This window comes from Hypomesus transpacificus, unplaced genomic scaffold (assembly GCF_021917145.1).
Source record: "Hypomesus transpacificus isolate Combined female unplaced genomic scaffold, fHypTra1 scaffold_249, whole genome shotgun sequence".
Taxonomy (NCBI): domain Eukaryota; kingdom Metazoa; phylum Chordata; class Actinopteri; order Osmeriformes; family Osmeridae; genus Hypomesus; species Hypomesus transpacificus.
The window spans coordinates 11,430-37,010 of record NW_025813777.1 but is presented as its reverse complement, the minus strand read 5'-3'; the positions used below and the strand labels follow the sequence as shown (position 1 = coordinate 37,010).

General features: G+C 50.2%; 1 protein-coding gene across 1 annotated transcript; it reads left to right on the top strand.

The window, feature by feature from the left end:
• The first annotated feature begins 98 nt into the window (after positions 1 to 98).
• On the top strand, positions 99 to 24,507 carry hipk3a (homeodomain interacting protein kinase 3a). The gene is made up of 17 exons (XM_047014423.1): positions 99 to 333; positions 2,336 to 3,417; positions 3,747 to 3,928; positions 9,368 to 9,491; positions 13,255 to 13,374; positions 13,607 to 13,693; positions 14,222 to 14,406; positions 14,976 to 15,135; positions 15,364 to 15,487; positions 15,713 to 15,825; positions 16,170 to 16,279; positions 16,794 to 16,961; positions 17,204 to 17,584; positions 18,163 to 18,315; positions 18,412 to 18,620; positions 20,194 to 20,315; positions 20,547 to 24,507. The coding sequence occupies exons 2-17, from the start codon at positions 2,353 to 2,355 to the stop codon at positions 21,024 to 21,026; spliced, it is 3,783 nt and encodes a 1,260-aa protein (XP_046870379.1). The 5' UTR covers positions 99 to 333; positions 2,336 to 2,352; the 3' UTR covers positions 21,027 to 24,507.
• The last annotated feature ends 1,074 nt before the right edge of the window (positions 24,508 to 25,581 follow it).

The window sequence follows — 25,581 nt, the reverse complement described above, 5'->3', positions numbered from 1 at the left end:
GTCAAGCACAGTGCAGTGCGAAAATCGTATCGGCAGAGGGAAACCAAACCCAGGTAATAGGAAACGTCGAATACAATCAGCACCTTAATGCTCCGTGGTGTGGCCCGGGCAACCAAAACGAAAATAGCCATACGATACTGTTGCTTGTACTTCACAGCCAGCCTCTAACGAACTGCAAGCAAAGTGTGGAAGCAGCGAGTCAGACGAATTCGACGCGTGCAGAAAAATGGGCTTCCTACCCCATGTAAATAATATAAGAGAAACTTTTTCGGACACGGAAAGTTTTTAAGTACGCTCTAAACGAAGACTGGTCTCATAAGATGGTGTAATACGGTACGTGAGTTACGAGGAGTTGATAATATGAGATTGAGAATGTGCTATCTAGCTAGCAAGTAGTGGGTTTATCGAATGCAATGTTCCTCGTTTTCTAGTCGAACAAGATGGCAGCATCGCAAGCAAATTGAGCATGGTGTGGTATACCGTATAGTCGCTAGCTAGCTAATGTTCAGATAAGCTGTGTATTTTATTTACTGCTGCACAGTATGTAAAGGCGTGTATACCACAATGGGATGCTATATCATTATAAACAGCTCTAAGTTTGTTTTGTAAGAGTATAGAATCTTGAACGGATGCCCTCTTTTAAAGTAGCCAAATACTTAGGCTAAGTTAGTCTTTGTTGCTATCTGTCAAACATTGTTGTCAATATAGGTTTAGCTAGATTCTACCCGGCTAAAAGTTAAAACAATATAAAGTTATCTGTTTAACACAGTATACGCACACCTTTGATCCACCCTATTTATGTAGAAAAACTTAGTGCTGAGTTAGCTGGGTTAGCAAGATGGCTAGCTACATCTAGTGAGCCTAGCTAGGCTAGCAAAGTACTTTCCTATCAGAATATGAAGCAGACTTTGGGTTTGGCTAGCACAAAGTTGTTTGCTAGCAGCAGTTATGTAATAATTAGCTAGCTTATCTACTAGTTAACTTCTTAAACGTAGCTACGCCACTAGCTAATTGTCATTAGCTGCATGCACCAGAATATTCTACTGCTAGCCATTTATAGATCTGGATAATGGTTCAACCAGTTGTTGATGGTTATTTAGGGAGCTAATGGTCAGTAGTTTTCGGCTACAGTTGTAGCTTAGCGACAGTACTCGCTTGTCTTTTATTTTTCCAGATCATTTTTGTGTTGCGTCCGAGCATCAATGGCAGCAATGAGCCGAATTTGCATGCATATTTAGTAGAAATATAATATACCTCACTTTTAATCACAGATTTGGAATGAGTGGTTTAAATTTAGGCAGCTACATGGCTGATTGTCTCTTATAGTCTCTCACATAGTGTTATAATAACAAATCTAGATATGCCTATGTGTATTTATAGTTATGTATTTTCACCTTGTGTGACGTCATTGCGTTCGTTGTGTTCGTCTTTTTACGGTGTGACTTGTAACGGCGACCAGACTGGTCTTAACTGGTGTAAAAAGCTGCTTGCCTCCAGCGCTCTGACAAAGTTGTCATGGTTAGCAGGCTGTGAAACTCAACACTGGGCTTGTCAGGCCAAAGGGCCAGGCAGGCTGGTAAAGGAAGAGAGAGCTGGTCTCACAGCTGGCCCTGCTTGTTGGCATTAAACGAATGACCTGACAAGTTCACAGACTGCTGAAGACATATGTTCCGTTTCTGATTGGATCAGAACTCAGAGAGAATGTCAAGTTTTCTTTTTTTCTTTCTTTTATACATGAAAACACACCTGCGGCATGAGCTGGCATGTCAACTGAGTTCCCTTGTGTGTGAGAGAACACAGCTTACTTCCTCAAAGTAACACTAGTCTTAATAAAACAAACAACAACTTGGCTATGTGCCTTCTCTGCCGTGACACGTTGTCACAGATGATGAATTGCCGTGTGTGTCTCAGATCAATTTGGCACAGCGAGTATGGTTGAATAAAGCCATCTAATGTAGCTGCTCTACTGTGTGTTTGTTTTGCTGGATGCTATGGTTCGAGTGAGACTGAAACAGACCTAGTTCAGTGCATTAGAGAGAGCCCCATGATGGAATGGGACTCTCCCTTTAATAGGCTGAATCGTGTCAGTTCCCGTTACTGCTGCAGACCTGTGTACTGTACTATGGAAAGGCATGAATTACGTGACAGTTTTAATGGGCGTAGCATTTAGGTGACCTGTCATTTGTTGAATTTTAATGAGTAATATGTGTTTAATGTAGAGCAGGAGGGACAAAATCTGACTAACAATAAATAATGAGGTTTCGTGTGCTAAACATTTAAGCATTCAAGTTTTAATGAGTTTACTAACCTTATGTATATTCTTATCTCAATGCAGGTATGGCCTTATAAGTTATGGTCTACTCAACATATGTTGACGAAAGCCAAACAAGTGCCTTTAGCAACGCTAACAAACCTGGCAACCAGCACCCCAGCAGCAGCTGTGCAGCCCCCCCTTACCAGCAGACCTATGTAATTGGAGTCAACCTTGGCCTTGCACACCCCTCCACTATCAGCCCCACATTCAGGCCAGCAGTCACCCGCACTTCCTGTGGAACTCTCAGTGAGCAGGAAGCAGAAGTGTCACTGCTGCCTCGGGGCTCGGTCGCTCTGACAGAGCTGCACCGCGAGCTACCAGGAGGGCCGTCGGAGAACCAGGCCAGAGGCCAGCTGAGGGAAGACCACAGCCCAGAAGAGAGGGGGCGGTGGGTGGACACCAGCAAGGCAGAAGGTGCCCCAGGAAGTCCCTGTTGGCAGCGAGATAAGTTTCGAGACGGAGGAAGGAGGGAGGAGGACGTGAAGGAGGACAGCGGAGATAAATACTTGTCCGACTGCTCCCTACTGCCATGTGGGCGGAAACGTGAGGCTGATTGCCCAGGAGGGAGAGCCATGCAGATAGTGGAGGACGTGTCCATGCTACCTGCTGCCATGTTGCAAACTACCGCTGGGAACACGAACGCTGTCGACGTGGAAGGAGGAGCTCCCAAGCAGGGTGGCACCGTGCCGGGGACCGGGGTCTGCTCCAGGCCCGGGGCCGGGGACGGAGACTACCAGCTGGTGCAGCACGAGGTGCTATGCTCCACCAAGAACAGTTACGAGGTGCTGGAGTTCCTGGGCCGCGGGACCTTCGGCCAGGTGGTGAAGTGCTGGAAGAGGGGCACGGGGGAGGTGGTGGCCGTGAAGATCCTGAAGAACCACCCGTCGTACGCGCGGCAGGGCCAGATCGAGGTTGGCATCCTGGCGCGGCTGAGCGGGGAGAACGCCGACGAGCACCACCTGGTGCGGGCTCTGGAGTGCTTCCAGCACCGCAGCCACACCTGCCTGGTGTTCGAGATGCTGGAGCAGAACCTGTACGACTTCCTGAAGCAGAACAAGTTCAGCCCGCTGCCCCTCAGGGTGATCCGGCCCATCCTGCAGCAGGTACCCCCAAGACATCCTCTGTGGCCGTTTACAGGCGCTGTTCCTGGGATAGGAGTGGGGGGGGGGGGGGGCTCGCAGAATATGGAAGTGGGAGATGACTAAATCTCGGTCATGCGATTAAATAGGGATATCTCCTTCGGTTTCAAACTAATACTGGGTGTACAAACAGAAAGGAGAGAGGACCCCCCCCCCCCCCCCTCTCTCTCTCTCTCTCTTCCTCCTTCCCCCTACTTCCTGTTTAAAATGAATAGAGCTTGAGATGGGCTACAGTCCAGCTCCTGAGTGTTTTTGGCCTGAGGGTTGAGTTGAAGCCAGTGTGTGTTCCCCAGGTGGCCACAGCGCTGAGGAAGCTGAAGAGCCTGGGCCTGATCCACGCCGACTTGAAGCCGGAGAACATCATGCTGGTGGATCCCTCCAGGCAGCCCTACAGGGTCAAGGTCATCGACTTTGGCTCGGCCAGCCATGTGTCCAAGGCAGTGTGCTCCACCTACCTGCAGTCACGATACTACAGGTGAGGACGAAAACGATTACAGGCTCTGAGTCAAGGGATTGAGTGTTGGTTCGTTACGGTTGTTCACATTATGATAATTCATTTGGGACATCATTGCATTAGCTTAATGTGGAGTGCATTAGAACAGTTCAGATAGAGCACACGCGTTACAGTATAGGATTGCCTGTGAATTTCACAATGGGATTTGAATCGAGAAACAGTCACGCCATTATGCCATTAAGGCATTGCATGTGAACAAAGCACTTTAACCAGCAGGTTCTCACCACAAACTCAATGGTGGCATGTAAACGTTCTTCACCCTCCCACTTTCTTTCACTTTCTCAATCTTTCCTTTCCTCTTTCTCCCTCTCAACCCTCTGTCCCTCCCTGATTCTCTCTCGTCCTCTCTCGTCCTCTCTGTCTCTCTTCCCCGCCCGCCCTTCCTCTCTTTCTCTCTGTTAACCATCACCCAGTCGCACCCAAACAGGCCCGCGTTGCGTAAGCCTCTGGTGGAAGTGTTTACACCAGTAAGAATGCCTCTAACGTCTAGCATGTTTGTTGAGACGAGGCAGATGGCCTCTAAAGGTGTGAGGGGCCAGCGAGTTGAGCCGTCTCAGTCCCCCAGCAGCGCCGCTCGCTCGTACGCCTCCTCGCCGACAAGTATGTGAAATATTGAACCAGCGTTGCATAACATGCAGCCCAGCCCTCATTCCTGCGTGTGGTTCCCTCACATCCCGTCAGCCATAACACAGTGAACGCCCTAACCCACAAAGTGCTTTGCACTGTGCACGAGCCATGTACTCTGTTACTGGACGCGTCGTCTCCTTCAGACACCTTGAGACACAGGACTCTATGGTAGTCTACAGAAGACCTATGTTTACTCCAAATCGTTTGCCATGTTTCCTATTGGTATTTTTTTTTTTCTCCAGTTTGTTCAGGCATCTTCTTCCCTCCCATAAAGTCGATGCAGGCTCCATGGTCGTAGTTCAGGGTTTCCCGCAGCACTTTGCAGTTAAGGCGGCCGCCCAAGCAACACGCGCCTGCAGCCTTAACTAGGTTTTTTTAGTTGTTGTTGTAAATGAGCGATATCTTCCTTTCATTCCAAATGGTGACCAACGCCAGCCTCCCTCCTCTGCAGGACGCATTTTTGGAGGAAAAACTGTTTGTGTCCCTCTACCCCCCCCTCCCCCTCTCTTGTAGTTGATTCTCTAGATTCTGCGCCTGACTAAATGTCTTTATTATGAAGACCATGTGGCATGTCTTCCAAGCATGGTGCACATGCAGGAAACTCTGGGCATGCTCTCTCTGCAGTGCACTCTCCCCGCAGCCACAACAAGCTGCAGAAACCCACGAGCTCATAGTCCACTGCCCTGTACGCCGTGTGCCTCACGCAGGGCACACACCAGCACACAGCGTGAACACACACACACAGCGTGAACACACACCTGCTCACCTGTCTGTTTGGTCGGTCACGCACGGCGGTCGAGCTATCGGCTGGAGAGATAGTGTTTGTCTTCCCGTCCCGGGGCACAGTGCGTCTCTGTGACCGTGTGCTGACAAGGGTGTGTGTTATCAGCAGAGCGGAGGATAGGGACGCTGGAGAGGGGGGGGGGGGGGCAGAGACGACGCTCGCTGTGGTTCGTACGTGGCGGAGCCGGACTTGTAGATTCGGGGAGATTCCAGCTCGCCTTTCAGAGTGTGACCTCTCTTCGTTTTTTCTAGTGGGTTTTACTGTCAGTGCTCTTCTCTTGTTCAGAATGGGAATCCCCCTTGGTAGGGTACAGCTCACGAGTACATGTGGTTAAACCACAGTGTGTGTGTGTGTGTGAAGGCATGTGTTAACGCTTGCGTGTGAAGGTGTGTGTGGTATACTGAACCACAACATGTAGCATAACCCAGTCGAGTGTGTGTGTTTCTTCATTTATTAAAGGCAGGGTCGCTAATGTTGACACCCTTTTTGTCATACAGTGCCCTCCAAAAGTATTGGAACAGTGAGGCGAATTCCTTTATTTTTGCTGTAGACTGAAAACATTTGGGCTTGACATCAAATAATGAACGTGAGACCAGAGATCAACGTTTCAGCTTTTATTTCCAGGTATTTACATCAGGATCTGATGCACAACTAAGAAAATATCACATTTTGTTTGAATCCACCCATTTGTCATGTGATCAAAAGTATTGGAACAGATATACTTAAAACATATTTAAGTGAATAAGACTTAATATTTAGTTGCAAATCCTTTGCTTTCAATAACTGCAGCAAGTCTGTGACCCATTGACGTCACCAAACTTTTGCATTCTTCCTTTTTGATGCTTTCCCAGGCTTTCACTGCAGCCTCTTTCAGTTGTTGTTTGTTTTGTGGGGTTCCTCCCTTCAGTCTCCTCTTAAGCAGGTAAAATGCATGCTCTATAGGGTTTAAGTCTGGAGATTGACTTGGCCAGTCTAATACCTTCCATTTCTTGCCCCTGATGAACTCCTTTGTTGTTTTGGCAGTGTGTTTTGGGTCGTTATCTTGCTGCATGATGAAGGCTCTGCCAATCAGTTTGGTTGCATCTTTCCTTAAATTGGCAGACAAAATGTTTCTGTAGACTTCCGAGTTCATTTTGCTGCTGCCATCATGTGTTACATCCTCAATGAAGATTAATGAGCCCGTCCCAGAAGAAGCCATGCAAGCCCAAGCCATGACATTACCTCCACCGTGTTTCACAGATGAGCTTGTGTGTTTGGGATCATGAGCAGTTCCTTTCTTTCTCCAAAATTTAGCCTTTCCATCACTTTGGTAAAAGTTAATCTTTGTCTCATCAGTCCATAAAACTTTGTCCCAGAATTTTTGAGGTTCATCTCTGTACTTTTTGGCAAATTCCAGCCTGGCCTTCCTATTCTTCTTGCTAATGAGTGGTTTGCATCTTCTGGTGTAGCCCTTGTACTTTTGTTCATGAAGTCTTCTGCGAACAGTAGATAGTGATACCTTCACTCCTGCCATCTGGAGGTTGTTGCTGATCTCACTAACAGTTGTTTTAGGGTCTTTCTTTACAGCTCTTACAATGTTTCTGTCATCAACTGCTGATGTTTTCCTTGGTCTACCTGTTCGACGTCTGTTACTTAGTACACCAGTAGTTTTCTTCTTCTTCAGGACATTCCAAATGGTTGTACTGGCTATGGCCAATGTTTCTGCAATGGCTCTGATTGATTTTCCATCTTCTCTAAGACTCACAATTGCTTGTTTTTCACCCAAAGACAGCGCTCTGGTTTTCATGTTGTTTTCACCTCTGAATACAGTCTGCATAGACAAAACCTATCTTACCCAATCTGAACCTGAGTGTAGACATTCAGTGGTATTTATTGATTGAATAATGTATGTAATAGGACACACCTGGGCAACAAAACACACCTGTCAGTCACATGTTCCAATACTTTTGCTCACGTGACAAATGGGTGGGTTCGAACAAAAAGGTGATATTTTCTAATTTGTGCATCAGATCCTGATGTAAATACCTGGAAATAAAAGCTGAAACGTTGATCTCTGGTTTCACATTCATCGTTTGATGTCAAGCCCAAATGTTTTCAGTCTACAGCAAAAATAAAGGAATTGGCCTCACTGTTCCAATACTTTTGGAGGGCACTGTATTTGCTGACGTAAACTTCACATACTGATATCAACCGCTACATCGAAAGGTTTGACAGGAAGAGGAAATGGATCCAATGTCTGTGGGCGTTGCAGGACTGTCATAAACACGACCATGAAGGAATAATGATTGGATGGCATTCGGAACTAACGCTGTCTGTCTACCCACTTCCCAGCAGTAGTCAGGCAGCGTGATCACTTGTTTTGGGGGTGGCTTTGAAGGGAGAGGGTGGGATGTTTGGGTTTGAATCCTTTCAAACGAAAGCCGAAGTTGGCAAAGCGTCCAGATCCTGCCCTTAACTGTGCCACAAGGGTCAGTTTATGCTTTCGTAAATCCACACACACGACTCGTCTTTCATGTTGTTGACATTGTCATCAACAATATTGTAAGAATGCTGTTATCTATTGACAATTGTGTGTGTGTTTATCTTTGTTGCAGCAGAGTAGTAGCGATATTACCCTCGATATCAACTCAACCATATTTCTGGTTCACCAACACCCTGGCCAGACATGCTGGGATCTGTGAGCCTCGAAGTGTGGCTTGTTTGCCGACAGGAATCTGTCTGGCCAGGGTTTGAGTAGCTGAGTTGAGGGAGCAGCTAGCTTGTCATCACTCAGATGTGCCTGTAGCAGGACTCACTGGGAGGGGCTTCTGTCAGTGAGCTCCAACGCCCTATAGAGGAACGGAGCGCTGCGCTGGGTTAGTAATTCAACCCGACAGGCCAGGTGGGTGTGTTGATTGAGTTACCTGAAGACAAGCTGAAGCCTACTGGCTGAGATTGGATTGTCGTCCCCCGCCCCCCCCCCCCCCCCCCCCCCCCATGACGTGTTCCACATGTCTGTAACACTAGCCTCTGCTAATGCAGTCAGGAAATGCACATTTCCCCTTTTTTTGATCCGTCGCTTGGATTGAGTTTGTTCGTTTGTTCACACGGCAACATTCTTCCTCGACGGCCCGAGCTAGACAGGGCCGAGCTAGGCCCTGTTTCACAGTGTCTCGTCAGTTTTCCGTGGCTACACTGTCCTTTGAAGACGGGGGGGTGGGAGGGGGGGGGTCTGTGGAACCCATGGTGGAACTCCACCCTGACATGTTATCATATACCTAGCCTGGAACAGCGAGCAGGCCAGGGCCTGTCCCAGCCAGGCGCCCAGTCACACTCCACACTCACCTGGTTGCTAGGCGACCTGCAGGACGACTGCTACCTGTGCCCGCGTGACCCAACGCCGTTCGAACTGTGATTCCCCGGCACACCTAGACGAGCCCACTGCTGCCGTGTACGGTGATGGCCATGAATTAGTCATGCTCATTACTCTTAATGCCTCGCAGGCCTTCATTACATCCGATTAGATTACGTCGAACTTTGTCGATCTCCGAGGGCTAAGTTGCATAGTGACACTGGACACGTTCAATAGCGAAAAGTAACGAGCACAATCTCTTATCCCTCCCCCACTGCTCTAATTCCAGGTTTAGACCCCCCCCCCCCCCAGTCTGTTGTTGCTGTAATTTGAAATGCTGTGATGTAATAACTAGGTTTCATAGGAGTCTGACTGGTGAAATCTTTTCCCACGGAGTTGGCTACAGAGCAGTGTTGTGTGTCATGGGTCATGTGATCCTCGGGGTGCTAGCTCATTTCCCTCCCTGTGTTTCCGTGTAAGACATGAAAACAGCTGTGTGTGTGTGCGCATTCTTGCATAAGCAGGCTCCTGTGTCTGCATGCCTGCACAGGCCGGAGATTTGTTTCGTGAGCCTGCAGACTGGTGGCCACTTAGCCCGGGACAAGAACTCATGTCGTTCTCCTTCTTTCCTTTGTCTCTCTACCCCCCCCTCCCCCAGGGCTCCGGAGATCATCCTCGGTCTGCCGTTCTGCGAGGCCATCGACATGTGGTCGCTGGGCTGTGTGATCGCTGAGCTCTTCCTGGGATGGCCCCTCTACCCTGGGGCCCTGGAGTACGACCAGGTAGGCAGGACTCGAGGGCGGGGGCGCCAGGACTCGGCACAGGGGGCCGGGGGCTCTCGTGGTGGGGGGGGGGGGGGGGGTGCAGGACTTAGTAGTGGGGGGTCCTTATGTCATGATCCTTGGTGCTTAAGTGTTTGTTGTTTTGTTGACACTGTAAGTCTGAGGATGCTTACAGCTCTCCTTTCACCCCCGCCTCAGTTCGAAGCCCTGCTTATTGTTGCGCCTAATTCTCTGTGAGCACCCGAGAGATACGAAACAGTCTAATCTAGACTTTGCAGGAACAGGAAATTGACCCGCTCATGTGTAATTGTTTCTCACGGGGCGAGGGACTTATTTGGGATTTGAGTTTCGAGTCCCGTGAGATTACGAAGGACAGGATAGAGGACCATGGGAACTAGACGCAGCCCCCTGTCTCTTAACTCCCTCCCATGCCCCACCCCCCCAGCTCCCCCTATCTCTGATCCCCACACCCCCATCTCTCAAACCCCCCCCTGCCCCACCGCCACCACCACCCCAGGTCCTTGTGTTGATCTATAAGTAGAAGACAGACTCAGATTTCTCCCTTCCTTAAACAACCATCAGGACAGTTGGAGCAGCCCCTGGTGCTTATGCCTACAGTGTCGGTTGACCGACCCTCTGCTGAAGAAGTAGGGAAGCCGTGCCAGTCAGAAGGGCTCACGGGGCAAGAGAGCGGATCAGGTTCGGATCAGGTGTAGCGTGGGGCAGCAACAGCACAACCTCCACAGGAGGTCTTCAAGGTAGTGTCGAGGCCCCGACAAAGTGAACTCGACCCCTGGCCCGGTGTGACCCGTGTCTGGGTGTCGGCTCCGGGACACGGCCTGTTCCGGGCGGTGTGGGAGTTTGGATGAGCAGTCAGGACATTTTGTTGGCTGGTGTGGCCTTTTGGCCTGAGACCAGGCGGTAAACCGGGGTGTGCTTTACTGATGCAGGGCTGCACCATGGCCGGCCTGGGCCCAGTTCCACTCCGCACAGCAAAATGTATTTATAAACCAAAGCCTGATGCTAGACGCTGCCACGCTCTCAACACACGTGTGCGCACACACAAACACACGCTTCACACGTGACTAGACACAGACACAAGCGTGCACATATATACAGGGGAAAAAATAAAAATGCCTTGCAAGTGTACACACGCACACACACTATCTCTCTGCCCCCCCCCCCCCCCCCTCTCTCTGTCTCTCTCTGTGTGTCCTGTACAACTCTGCCTTCCTGAGTGTGCATCATCAGCATGTTCTCAGTCCAGTGCTCTCTGTGTGTTTGTGCAGCGTTGTGGCAACGTGGTCGGCTCTGTCTAACACCCACATCGTCATGTTATAAACAGAGCCAGGCGGACGACGGCTCCCCTGAGGCTGGGAGAGGGAGAGAGGGAGAGAGGGAGAGAGGGAGAGAGGGAGAGAGGGAGAGAGGGAGAGAGGGAGGGAGAGAGGGAGAGAGGGAGGGAGAGAGGGAGGGAGAGAGGGAGAGAGGGAGAGGGAGAGGGAGAGGGAGAGGGAGAGGGAGAGGGAGAGGGAGAGGGGGAGGGAGGGAGGGAGAGAGGGAGGGAGAGAGGGAGAGAGGGAGGGAGAGAGGGAGAGAGGGAGAGAGGGAGGGAGGGAGGGAGGGAGGGAGGGAGAGAGGGAGAGAGGGAGAGAGGGAGAGAGGGAGAGACTCGGATGTGGTTGTTACTTTAGCCCCTTATCTGTGAACGGCGGTCTCGACCCGCTCGCACAGAGACGCCCAGCGCAAGAAATACAAACGGAAAAAAAAAAACCTGCCCATTCTCAAGTCGGTTCCCAAGTCCTGGTCTGTGGTCCCCTCCCGCCTCACGGCACAGAGGGAGGGTGGAACCCACACCGGGTGCATGCCTGGTCCTGTGCGCTAGTTATGGTTCAGGGTAGGGTGCTCACTACGCGGAACAGTGTGTTGAGTTGGCTGACAAGTCTGAAGGGCTCAACTGTCAGCAGCAAATGCTAGCAAGGTAGCTTGTGTGTCCGAGATAGCGATCAGCTGTTGGAGAGACTGGTTTTCTAATCACACGCGGGGAGAAGGGATATCAGTGAAGGAGCTAGATTGGGTGTGGAAATGCCTACACAGCTTAGCTGATGTATCTGTCGACGATAAGCCCCAGTCAATATGAAGTTAACCATGCAAATGTGCGTGTTCTGTTTGTGATTATGGTGATGCATTTCCGAGATTCGAGGCGATCAGGGCTGCAAGGCTGTCTCAGCTGCTGGGGGGGGGGTGCAGATCCGTGTGCTTGCGTTTCACTCGTCCAAGGCTTCTGTGCTCGCATGGCAGGGTGGAAGGGGTTGCCATGACGTCTTTGGAGCCCTGTGCATCTGTCTCGGGCACGTCAGGAGTGCTCTTGTGTCGTCTGCTTGGAAACAGCAACGCAGACGTTTGCTGCTGCCTGCTGTTCTGCTGGTCTTACACTGCTTCACCCTGGTCTTCTACTGCTCCACCCTGGTCTTCTACTGCTCCACCCTAACCCTGGTCTTATACTGCTCCACCCTGGTCTTCTACTGCTCCACCCTGGTCTTGTACTGCTCCACCCTGGTCTTCTACTGCTCCACCCTGGTCTTATACTGCTCCACCCTGGTCTTCTACTGCTCCACCCTGGTCTTATACTGCTCCACCCTGGTCTTATACTGCTCCACCCTGGTCTTATACTGTTCCACCCTCGTCTTGTACTGCTCCACCCTGGTCTTATACTGCTCCACCCTCGTCTTGTACTGCTCCACCCTGGTCTTATACTGCTCCACCCTCGTCTTGTACTGCTCCACCCTGGTCTTATACTGCTCCACCCTGGTCTTGTACTGCTCCACCCTGGTCTTGTACTGCTCCACCCTGGTCTTGTACTGCTCCACCCTGGTCTTATACAGCTCCACCCTGGTCTTATACTGCTCCACCCTGGTCTTATACTGCTCCACCCTGGTCTTGTACTGCTCCACCCTGGTCTTATACAGCTCCACCCTGGTCTTATACTGCTCCACCCTTGTCTTCTACTGCTCCACCCTCGTCTTATACAGCTCCACCCTGGTCTTATACTGCTCCACCCTTGTCTTCTACTGCTCCACCCTCGTCTTATACTGCTATCGAATGGATCTGGGTTACACAACCCTGTTGCGAAAGGCTTGCAGTGTCTTCCTTACAACCAGTTACCTGTTATCTCCCTGTATCATCTTTTCAAACATCTAGTCAGTAGACTTGACTACTCTCCAGGAACAGCGTGCTGGCCCCGTTTGAGATTTGGTTTGACGCCTCCCAAAAACGGATGACTCAGTTAATTGGCTGTACACTTCGATCAGTCATGTTGTACCTGTCAAGTTGGGCTCGTTCGGCTTAGACAAGGTGCTGCTGTTTGTGCCGTGTGGATACTGGGAGGCCAGGACAAAGGTTGTGGTTAACCTTCTTTGGTCATTCAACTTGACAATATCATGTCAAAAATAAATCCCTTCTGTACGTGTGTCAAACGGGTTTGGGTCGTGTTTGGACAGCAAAAGCAAACCCCCAACCTGTTCGGTTCGGGGTTTGCACAGATATATTCACCCCGTGCCGTACTCGACTCAGCACTGAGACACGACCCGAGCTGCTCTCTAACTGGAACCGCTCGGCATTCTGTTGGCCCCAAAACGTTGTCTTTGTCTTGGCCAGCCTGTAGGAGAGGAGTGTGTGTCGTTGTGAGGTCTGTACGTGGACGTAGCAGTGATTTCCTCCTCACACGGTGTCGCCTGCTCTGTCCCCCCCCCCCCCCCCCCAGATCCGCTACATCTCCCAGACTCAGGGGCTGCCGGGGGAGCACCTGCTCAACGTGGGAACCAAGACCTCTCGCTTCTTCTGCAAGGAATCCGACTCGCCCTACGCTGCCTGGAGGCTCAAGGTACACACACACACACTTACACACACACTTACACACTCCGACACACCTACTATCTAAAGACTTGCTTTATAACTGCACACACACACATACCTACAATCTAAAGACATGCTTTACAAATACACGTGCACACCTACAATCTAAAGACGTCAATACGCACAGACACCTGCACGCAGCACATATCTCCCTTCTGAAATCACGCCTCGTGAACACGCCGCCGTTTCTCTCCCCTCAGACCACAGAGGAGCACGAGACAGAGACCAGGCTGAAGTCCAAAGAGGCCAGGAAGTACATCTTCAGCTGTCTGGACGACATAGCCCACGTGAGTGCCATGAGACGAGATCCTCCTGCTAGCCAGCATGACCTGTCCTGTTCTGCTAGCCAGCATGACCTGTCCTGTTCTGCTAGCCAGCATGACCTGTCCTGTTCTGCTGGCCAGCATGACCTGTCCTGTTCTGCTAGCCAGCATGACCTGTCCTGTTCTACTAGCCAGCGTGACCTGTCCTGTTCTGCTAGCCAGCGTGACCTGTTCTGTTCTGCTAGCCAGCATGACCTGTTCTGCTAGCCAGCGTGACCTGTACTGTTCTGCTAGCCAGCATGACCTGTCCTGTTCTGCTAGCCAGCATGACCTGTCCTGTTCTGCTAGCCGGCATGACCTGTCCTGTTCTGCTAGCCGGCATGACCTGTCCTGTTCTGCTAGCCAGCACGACCTGTCCTGTTCTGCAAGCCAGCATGACCTGTCCTGTTCTGCTAGCCAGCATAGCCCGTCACGTAGCTTCTGCCCACTTCACAGCTGTCTTGTATCTGTTTGTCCTGACCCTGTACTGACCGCGTCCCCCCGTCTCCACAGGTGAACCTGCTGCTGAACATGGAGGGCTCGGACCTGCAGGCTGAGAAGGCCGACCGGAGGGAGTTTGTGAGCCTGCTGAGGACGATGCTGATGGTGGACGCCGAGCAGCGGATCTGCCCCTCTGACGCCCTCAGCCACCCCTTCACCACCATGCAGCACCTGCTGGACTTCCCCCACAGCAGCCAGTACGGAGCCCTGTCACCACGCACACACACACACACACACACACACACACACACACAGCAGCCAGTACGGTGCCCTGTCACCACACACACACACACACACACACAGCAGCCAGTACGGAGCCCTGTCATCACACAGACACACACACACAAACACACACAGCAGCCAGTACGGAGCCCTGTCACCACACACACATCTCAACCAGTATGTAGTCCTGTTACCACACACATGCACCCTCTTTCTTTCTCTCTCTCTTTCACACACACACACACCAGTATGGAGTCCTGTTACCGCACACATGCACCCTCTTTCTTTCTCTCTCTCTTTCACACACACACACACACACACACCAGTATGGAGTCCTGTTACCACACTCTGACACACACACACACAGCAACCAGTATGTTGTCTCCTCATTACCATACACACATCTTCACACAGAAACCCATATTTGTGTGATGACTAAACATACAAGTACATTAACAACAGCCTCCTTGACTGTCACGGCAGTTCCGTCCCTGTGATTTGGGTTGTGACACTGACTGGTTCTCCCCCCCTCCCTTTTCTCCAGCGTTCAGTTGTGTTTCCACATCATGGATGCGTGCCAGGCCCGGCCCAACGCGTACGACACCCTGAACCGCAACAAGGCCTCCTTCTCCAGGCCTCCCATCCCCTCCTCCACCTCCGGCCTGCCCCTGGCCTTCAACAGCATGGCCCCTGTCCACTCCCAGGTCTGCCCCACGCCACCTGCTCCAACACTCCCTGGGGACTCCAAGAGGGAAATATAGCAAAGTCAAAAGAAATGGATATATTTAGACATTTTGTTTTTGTCTCTGGTTACATAACGTCCTGTCGCTGTAGGGATATGATCGATATTGCCATCTACTGGACTTGAGTTCCCTAGTGTACTTTTGTTAATTTAATGTCTGGGTTATAAACGGCTTCTTCCTTCTATCAAGGCCATGAGGCAGTCAGCTCCCTCGGTGATGCACTCTGGGATATCTCTGCAGACAGGAAGTGCCCAGTTTGGCTGCAACGACTCCTTCCAGCCCGCCCTCATTCTCTGCCCACCGACCCTGCAAGGTAGGCAGCACCACAGTCATCAAAACCACCAAAGTACACCATGTTTTCTTCACGACTCAGTTCCTACCACTGTCCTAATGAGGAATATTAGGCTCCCACAAATGAACAAAACACGTTTGTTATGTAACTGGCTGTTGTGAATCAGGTGATTGTACAGGGTTACACCATGGTGCTTTGAAACATACTACATAAAAACATTCCCCCCCCCCACCTTGTGTGTTGTAGGAAACCCCACCCAGGCCGGAGGCTATGCAGTCAGGATGGAGAACACCATTCCCCTGGTGACCCAGGCCCCCCCCATCCAGCCCTTACAGATGAGGCCGGGGGTCATTGCACAGGTGAGATGCCTGCTGGAGCTAGCTGGCTGGTGGAACTTTAAGATGCCCGATTTGGTCTCAGCTGATAAGCTCCTGCTCTATGTGATTGGTGAAGCGGGACAGGCTCTCGAAACAGATTTGATTTGTTTAAGGCAACCGTGACACTCTTACCTGAGTTTAATGCACCCATAGCCAATGCACCTCCTGTAGAGAAGTGTGCGTCCTTGAACCGGTTTCTAGACATGTAAACAGTAGCAATAGCAGCCTTGCCACGTCCCATCTCGTATATACGAAGCTGCCGTAACAGTAATGCCTGAGCAATGTTCACTTCACTGTATTTTCTGATGCACTGATGTTGTCCACAGCAGCCGTGGTCCAGCAGGGGGCAGCAGATCCTGGTGCCGGCCTGGCAGCAGGTGGCCCCTCCCAGCTCCCTGGCCTCAGACGGCGGCCCGCAGAGAATCAGCGACTGGGGGTGAGTTGGAGCTGCCTGTTGTGGCCTGCTCTTCTTCTGGGGCTATGTGCTCTTCTTCTTTACCTGGTAGAGGAGTTAACCTGGAACAATAGGAGAAGCACCAAGGACCCTCATGACCATTTTTTGTTCTGTTTGAATAAACGCTTTATTAAACCTGTATTGTTAAACTTGCTTAAAGAGTACATTTACAAGTTGTGAAATGGAAAACGTAACACTTTTTAAGTAGCATTTTCATTTGCATAACAAATTTCCATTGCGGTTTTCAAAAATGTTGGTCATTTCCCACGTCTTTGCAAAGCCTGTAGGGGATCATTTCCTTAATCTATAAATAACGTTCCCGCCTTACAAGTTCACCCTCTCAAGTTCACCCTCTCGAGTTCTGACAGGGAAATTAGGGACTAAATGTTTTTGCACCAGGCTGATATTTGCAGATCCGATGGCGTGCCAGCACGGATATGAGTAGAGCGGTGGTTTGTAGCCGGCAGGCCTGCTGAACGCGTCCATGTTGTTACAGGAGAGTCCGGACCCACAGCAGCCATTACAACACTGTCATGCAGCAGCAGCCGCTCCTGACCAATCAGATTACGGCCATGTCCGCGCCGCAGCCAATCAACATTGGCGTGGCACACGTGGTGTGGCCCCAGCCCTCGTCCAACAAGAGGAACCGAGCCAGTCACAGCAGGTCAGGAGCCCTCCACCACCTGACCCAGCTTGAAAAAGTAGAATCATAAGCCAAGTTAACAGTCGTCGAGAGAGAGAGCTTGGCCTATACTATAGTCAGAAGCCCTCTCCAGATCTTGGTGTGAACCGTTAAAGAGCTCTCTTTTGAAGGGAGAAGTGGCATGACATCGAACGGCTGCTTCACTTTGAGTGGAATGACGTAGAGGATTGTACGAGTTCTTGTCTTTGCTTCCCTCCCTGCAGGAGTGTGAACGCCGCCCACCATAACGACGTCCACATCTCCATGTGCCGGACACCCAAGACGGCCGACGGGCTCGGCCCACAGGCCGGAGGGGAGTTACCTCACAGGGCGGGGCCCGCCGTGGAGCTGGCTGTGGAGGAGGAAGTGAAGCCGGTTGTCCCACGCGGCGAGGAGGAGGATGTAAGCTGCTGTAAGACCAGCCCAGACTCTGACCACCAGCATCATCACCACCATCAGCAGCAGCAGCAGCCGCAACAGAACCACCACCACCACCACCACCACCAGCAGAGAGAGAGCGTTGTCATCGGTGACATGCCCAGCCCCGCCCCCAGCGTGATCAGCATCAGCAGCGACACAGACGAGGAGGAGGAGTCAGACCACAGGTGAGGAGGAGTAGGGGGGAGGAGTCAAACCACAGGTGGAGAGGAGGAGGGGGGAGGAGTCATACCACAGGTGAGGATGAGGAGGAGGAGGGAGGAGTCAGACCACAGGTGAGGATGAGGAGGAGGGAGGAGTCAGACCACAGGTGAGGAGGAGGAGGGGGGAGGAGTCAGACCACAGGTGAGGAGGAGGAGGGGGGAGGAGTCAGACCACAGGTGAGGAGGAGGAGAGGGAGGAGTCAGACCACAGGTGAGGAGGAGGAGGGGGGAGGAGTCAGACCACAGGTGAGGAGGAGGAGGGGGGAGGAGTCAGACCACAGGTGAGGAGGAGGAGGGGGGAGGAGTCAGACCACAGGTGAGGAGGAGGAGGGGGGAGGAGTCATACCACAGGTGAGGAGGAGGAGGAGGAGGGGGAGGAATCAGACCACAGTAGCTCAATCAGAGGAACAACAAGCGTGTTCCAGCCTATGTGATAGCCTTGTCAGCATAGACGCTAACGTGTCAAGTTACCAGGAGCAACATTTATCTATCTGCGCTCGCTGCATCTCTGTATCGACCTGTGTGTATTCATCCCCCCCCAGGTGCAAAGAGAGCCCTGACTGCGAGGCGTGTAAGGGTGGTCTGGACATGGAGAGGGTGTGTTCTCTCAGCAGTCCAGACAGCACCCTCAGCTCCGGCTCGTCCGCCTCCGCCTCGCTGCAGTCCAGCCCCGAGCTCCGCAAGAGGCCCAACAGGTAGGACACATCCGGGGCTGTAGCTGCGTCCTTGTCTGTGTCTGCCTGTCTCTGCCCGCCTGACTCTTCGGCTCCCGCCTTGTCTGTCTCTCCCAGCATGTCAGAGGATGACGGGCACGAGAGCGGCTGTGACACTGTGGATGAGGGCTCGCCGGACTCGTCCCACAGCCCCTACCTCGACCCCCATTACCTGGGCAACCACAACCACCCGGCCATCGCACGCCTGGCCCCTTCCACCCAGCCTGGGAGACCCCGCGTGAGGACCATGGTGGTGCCACCCATGAGGGTGCAGAACTCCAGAACAGGTCAGCGTTTTTTTCGGAATCCGCGATGAAATGTCGCAACCCTTGTGTGCCATTGAAGAACAAACGAATGTGTATCCCAAACCATGCTAAAGTACGTAGGTATTGCATGCAAATACCGAGATAGATTCAGTCTGCTTCCAGTTCGATCCATTATTGATTTTTTGCTCTGTGGAATGCTACTAGTGCAGTCTGTACTCTGAATTTGTCATTCAAGCAACGGGCTGGTATTCACTAATACGAGAGACCTTTTCCCCTTTACAGCTGTGCCCATGGAAAGCATGCAGTGTGTAATTTGTTGTATGAGCCAAAACATGTGACCTCCCCAGTAGGCCATGATGATTCCTCTATGCCCAGACAGCTCTGCCGTCTGCAGTCTAGTCTGTCTAGACAGCCCTGCCGTCTGCAGTCTAGTCTGTCATCTGTTTGCTCCACAGGTCATGTAGGTGTGGCCAGGGAGTTCCACTCCCCGTTTGATCAAAGAGGCTATCACAGGTGATCACAGGTGATGCTGCGTTCACACGCTCTCCTCAGAACCCCAGGACACTCCTCAGAACATTCCGGAATCACATGTATTCCAGGGGTTTGAATGCGGTTTGAAGCATTCAGAGCTTCTACGAGAGAAGATAAACCAGCAACACCTGAAGTTGCCCCCTTATCGACCAGTCACTCTCTTCCTGGGGTTCTGGGGAGACGTGAAGGCAGCATGGAGAACCACACACCCTGGCCAGCTCGTGTCTCTGCTGGAGTCCAGTTAGCTGAGTGACCTCTTGTCTGCTCCTGTCTTCTCCCCGTACTGAAGGACATCTCTTTAAACCAATCCCTCCTGTTTTCTCCACCTTGTTGTGTGAATACACCGTGTCAGAAACTGACTGTCCAACTGCCATATTGGAGTCGCATGGGGATCCGTCTCCTAAAATGGCAGCCACAGCCTGTCCTAAGAATTCTATTCTCGGCAACCCAAGTATCGCTCCTATTGTATAGATCAAATTGGCCCTGTGCAACGACAACAACAAAAAACACCCACCATATGTCACCACTACTTCTGTCGTCAGAGGAGCATGCGTGGGTTGCTATGCCATATCCATATGCTATCCCCCCATGCCCAGCCTGGAATCCCCAGCCAAGTAGAGCACGTCTCTGGTGGGCTATGAGGACGGTCCATCTCTACGCTAGACAGGAGCCCTGAATACAGAACCACACCTCCAGACTTGTCACAGCATTAGACGTGCATAAACATCCCCAAATCCTTGCGTGTGTGACCTATATCTTGTTTTCCCAGCAAGCCGGTTGGATTTGTCTCTTCTGTGTATTTGCCCAGTCCTTTCATCCAGCATGAACTGCTCTCACCTATGACCTTTTATTTTCAGCTTTTTTTTTTCCCCCTCCCTGTGCATCGACCAAAGAGCCTGAGAGTTTGTGCGTGCGTGTGTGTGTGTGTGTTCTGTATCTCCACAATGCTTTCAGCAAGGCATGCTCTGGTGTCCCGTTGACCCGTTCTTGTTTTGACCTACAGAATATCTTCTTCTTAGACCCTCCATATCCTCCACATCTGACCCTCCTCTCTCTCCCCCAGCCTCAGAATCCTCGTCCCAGTCCAGAGGGCGCTGCGCCCCCAGACAGAACCCCCCGCCTGCCCTCTTCCAGCCCCGCCAGCAGAAGATGGTTTTCCAGCAGCAGCCTCCGAGCCTCGGCCAGGTGCGTCCTTGAAACACGCGAGGGTCGTTTAGCCGTGCTCCGATCGGAAGTGACACACTGTGCTGATAGAAAGCACGGCAGAGAAGGCGGCTAGAAAGGGTTATTAGTTGAGCCAGTCTGGGTTCATCAGCCGTCGATGGTGTAAGACAAGTGTGCCAGAAAGTCTTATTAGCGAAGTCAGTCTGGGTTTATGTTGTCAGGGGGAGGCTAAGCGTCTCTCCTTCTCTCCAGGTGCAGCATTACGGCTCCTGTCACAAAGAGTGGAACGGCAACTTTGGCCCCCGCCGACCTCACGCCTACATCCCTCCCACGGCCCACGGCCACGCCTTCACCCTGCCCCACGCCAGCCCCACCCACACCTCGGGCCCGCCCCCCTCCCACACCCTGCTGTCCTACCCTCCCTCCGGCCCCGCCCTGGCCCACCTCCTGGCTTCTCCAGCCTGCGGCTCGCGGCCCCTCCTCCAGCACGCCTACGGGCTCTCCCACCCCGGTGGCATGGTGCACCAGGTCACCCTGGGGCTCACCGCGCCCCACCGTTTGCTCCCCTCGCCCACCGTGTCCCACCACCACCACCACCCCCACCACCATCCCCCCCCGCAGGGCCCGTTCAAGACCCTGTTTCCCCCTCACTCCTACATGGCCTCGCCCGGATATACAGGCTTCCCCCTCAGCCCCACCAAGCTCACCCACCACCAGTACTCCTACATCTGAGGCCAGAGCTCAGGTCCTGGGCTGAGCTGGCTGGCCAGCGCTGAGGAGGAGGGGGAGGAGGAGGATGGAGGACAAGGACACGTGGCATACTCATCTGCCATCATGTCCGAGTCAGGACATGACACAGCAAGTGTGGAACGTACAGGACTGTTTGACAAACATGTCTGTCCTGGCAAGAGGAACCATCAATTCAATCAGAAGCTTTAAAACAAAACTATCCATCGTCAAATAGGAATGAATGAGGGGGGAGGGAGAGAATCACTTTAATGTGTTTTTTACACATTTGCTATATTTTGTCATATTCGATCAAATGCCCCACCTATAAATAGGGTTTGATTTTAAATGTGTGATGGGGGTGTTGTCGGTCATCACTGTCTGTATTGCCTTCTAGCACCTGTGCTAGCCAGTCACATCTCTGCCCACTCCATCCTCTGTTACTCCATCCCACTCTTCATCCCAGTCACATCTCTGCCCACTCCATCCTCTGTTACTCCATCCCACTCTTCATCCCAGTCACATCTCTGCCCACTCCATCCTCTGTTACTCCATCCCACTCTTCATCCCAGTCTCCACAGCTATCTGTGTGCAATGTTGTAACATGTCCCCCCCCAGCGAACTGCATGTGCAACGCTGTAACCTATAACCCCACAGCTATCTCTGTGCAACATTATAACCTGCCCCCCCTTACCAGCTATCTGTAAATGTAACGTTATGAGTCGTCGTCCCCGACACACACAGCTATCTGTACATGCATCACACCTGTCCCTATACCTACTAGTGCCTTATATATGGGATTGTTGTTGATGACTTCAGAGGTATAAAGTTCAGTATGGAACAGCTCTGTACTACAGCACTTGAACTTCAGACAAGATCTGAGAATCTCCCCCCCCCCCCCCCACCCAAGCCCTTCTTCCTTCAGCCTGTTGTGTTTGAGAAGACATGGGTCTTCACTACAGTTTAATGTCACTGTTTGGGGATGGTGCGCTTCGGCAACCTGATGATTGGGTGTTGACTCCCCCGCATGAGTTTTGTGTACATAAACGAAACATGAACGCCGTCATATTTGATAATCGATAGTTCTAGTCACTATGAGTACTTAATTACTAACAGTATTGACACTGTTGATTGAAACTGCAGTACAATCTAGATCGGGCGTTGGTTTGCTGTGTTGATGTTCTACTGCTCCCCGTGTTTAGTTTGACTGGTGTCAGGTATCGTGTTCATACCTGAGCGGAATGCCTTTCTGATCTCCCATCTCCTCAGTGTTTGAATGATCATCTATTGACCTGCCTGCAGTACTATCACCATCGCTTATAGTCCACGTCAACTGCTCATTTCATACATTCCGTCAGGGAGGAAATGTTTGTGTTTCTGTGTATTCGTTTTTATTTCGCCTGCTAGTGTTTGAGCAGTAGGAAAATGTCAAACAGAAATGCTTTGTTTTAGCACCAAAGACTGTAAATCATTTCCTAAGCAAGGTGGTAGCTAATCCTTATTTCTCTATTGACCTCAAGTATACTGTAGTTGTAGACAGAATATATTAAGAGAAATATATTTTAAAATGGTTGAGGTTTATTTTTTAGCTTTTTGGTGAGTTGTATCTGGAATGTATTATTATAGATGAGCTGCTATATACTGATTGCCACTTCTAATAGCTGTGAATTTAGGGGGTGAATCTAGTTTGTTTTGTGCTTTCTTAATTTTCTTTATTTCTCGCGTAATTATCTAATAAATAGAAGTGGGTATTATTTTAGTATTGAAAGGCATTAGGATGTTAGTGCCTCTATTTGCTTTGATGTTTGAAGTGTGATTGTAACTACTGTATTGCAAGTTATTGACATATTTGTGTTTTTTTTTATTTGTTTATCTTATTATTTTGTTTTGGTGTGTGTGCATTTAATTTAGCATCAGTATTTTATCTTGACTATAAGTTGGGCTCATCCTTGCATACAGTACCCAATGTGTTGACCTATGTCGCTTTTAGTTATTTCAGTGACAGTTCTTTCTAGATAGTAAAAAAAAAGAAGAAAAGGCAGCATTTGCATAGTGATTGGCAGAATTGAACATTTGACGCCATGCCGTTTCTAGAGCTGCACCTCTCCAGCTGGACCTGTCCTTTAAACTGGCTCCAGAGATGCCTTCACCTGACATAACAAGCACTTGGCTGCACCCTCAGGAGCATGTTTCCTAAACCCAGATCAGGGCTGGTCTTGGTTTCCATCCCACCTGTCATCCCAGCAGCCAGGACTGGTATTCATCAGAAACCTTCCCACAGTATCCTAACCTAGTGCCTTTCAAGGTGACTGGTTCAGACTAGTTGCCGATCATCTGTCTCCCCTCCCCCCGTTGAGACGAATTAGATTGCATGAGGTCTTAATGATGCCACATGACTTTTCTATAGGCTCCTACACAGATACAAAGTCAGGGAATATTTGTACACTCCTTACTAAAGACACGTTATGCTCCACACACATATACACACACACAACACGTCTGTCTTTTGAGCAGTTTTACAACGGGATGTTTGAATCAAGACTCCCAAGAGACGTTCTAAAAACCTGAAAGATTCTAGAACTGCTTCCCTTTCCAGACTGTGGGGATGTGAACCCAGCTTTACACAAATGCAAATGCTTTATGTACACTGTGAATGTATTTGTTGAAGTTGAACTGTGTTGGGTTTTCAGAAGCGTCTTCGTGTCTTGTTGCTGTGATCGATGGCTAAGCCGATAATCCATTTCTGTATTTAGACAACTATTAGTAAGTGTATGCAGCTGTCGCTATAGCAACATCCGCTCGGGTGAGGTAACATTTGTTGGTGTCTTGCTTCAACCATCGAAGTACACAAAGATTAGGTCCAAAGTTACTCAATATTCATCGGTCTCCGTATGTAATCTGTATTGTATTATTTTATTGTATTATGATTTTACGATTTGAATTTGCTATGTTTAATTCAGGGTCTTTCATGAATCTTTCTAATATGCTCTTTTGAATTAATTATTAATCCTTACCACTTGGTTTGATTGCTTTTGGATCTGGTTTGCAGTAATTTCACCTGCTTAGTGAAAGTGATAGCTACCACACTCTTCAGGTATTGGATAATATATGTAGACTACACAAACATGTAGACTTGATTGCTAAAATTGACCTGTTACTGTTTTAATGTGTATTTTTTTGTGGCTTTATGATCATGATTTGTTTGCTTTTGATTTTATGCTACGCTAGTTTACCATGTAGCAACTGCACTGTGCAATATATATGATATGAGGACTGGGGTCAAATGTTTTGGATGTAATGTCTCTTACAGTTTGCGGCTGTATTTTGCTCTAGTAGTTCTCAGTGATTTCAATGTGACCAAGCCTTATGTACTTTGTCACAAAAGCGGGTTTTTCCTGGTGACTATATTGGTGAGTGTCAAATTGAGAATTGATGGTGTACTATTGTCAAGATTCACTTTGAATAAAAAAAAAAGCCTTGCTTCATTCATCTTTGTTATTACTTGGTAAACACGGCCTAGTCATGAACCTAGTCGCGGACATCGGTCTCCTTTGACGTTCCTGGTCCCTTCCTGTCCATCCATCGACCTGGCTGTCCTGTAGTGCTGCGCCGATCACACGCCCCCAGCCTTGTGGCTAACACTGCTTAAACTGACATTCGACAACTCTGACCCGAGTTGAACTTTGGATTTGTGTTTCAACATCCATCTCCACTTGTGTGACTATGTTTAGCCTGTGTTCTGCACCTCTCTTTCACCAACCGTCTCTGGAGGAGGGGATCCCTCACTGAGCTACTTCTCCTAAGGTTTCATCCATTTTGTCTCATGAGTTTTCTTGGGAGTTTTTCCTCGTCGTCCTTGAAGGTTTAGGTTTGTTGAGGGGCAGATCTATGGGCATATGTGAGAATCGGTTGTAAAAAAGGCTAAACAAATAAAAACGAAGTTGACTCCTCTCACCTGTTGAAAGTGTGTGGCCACCATTTGTACATTCATTTGAATTGCATAATGTTTTAACATTTATTGTAGTCACTTGGCTAACTTTCATTGAAGGTGGCTAGTGTGTAGGGTCTGACATTAGATAGGCCTTGGGTCTGTCTGACTGAGCATTTTTGACGATTTAAATATAAATCAACACAACTATGCGAAGAGGCGGGTCAGCAAGAGCAACATTGATGATACCAGTAGACCTATCAGTTGGCTTACCAGCCTCATTTACAAACCGATTTTAGGTTTTGGACAAATTTGTTGTTTTTGGAAGGGTCCATGCGCCATTTTTATCCACAAGGGGTCGCAAAGCACTGTAAGCTTTGCCAAATATTTTTTTGCAGTCAGGAAGCAACGCTTGCACGTCTCTGACGTGATCTTTTTTCATAATGAAATAACTGTACAGGCAGTAAACGGGGGAGAAATCTTATTTATCACACTACCTCTCTGCGGTGGAGCGGTGACCATCGGAATTAATCATCCCTGCACAGAAGAAAGATCTGCTAAAGTAATATGACCTCAGACCTCAAATAATAAACGCGCTGCTACACTAGAGGTGGAGATGCAGTGCGCTTTGAA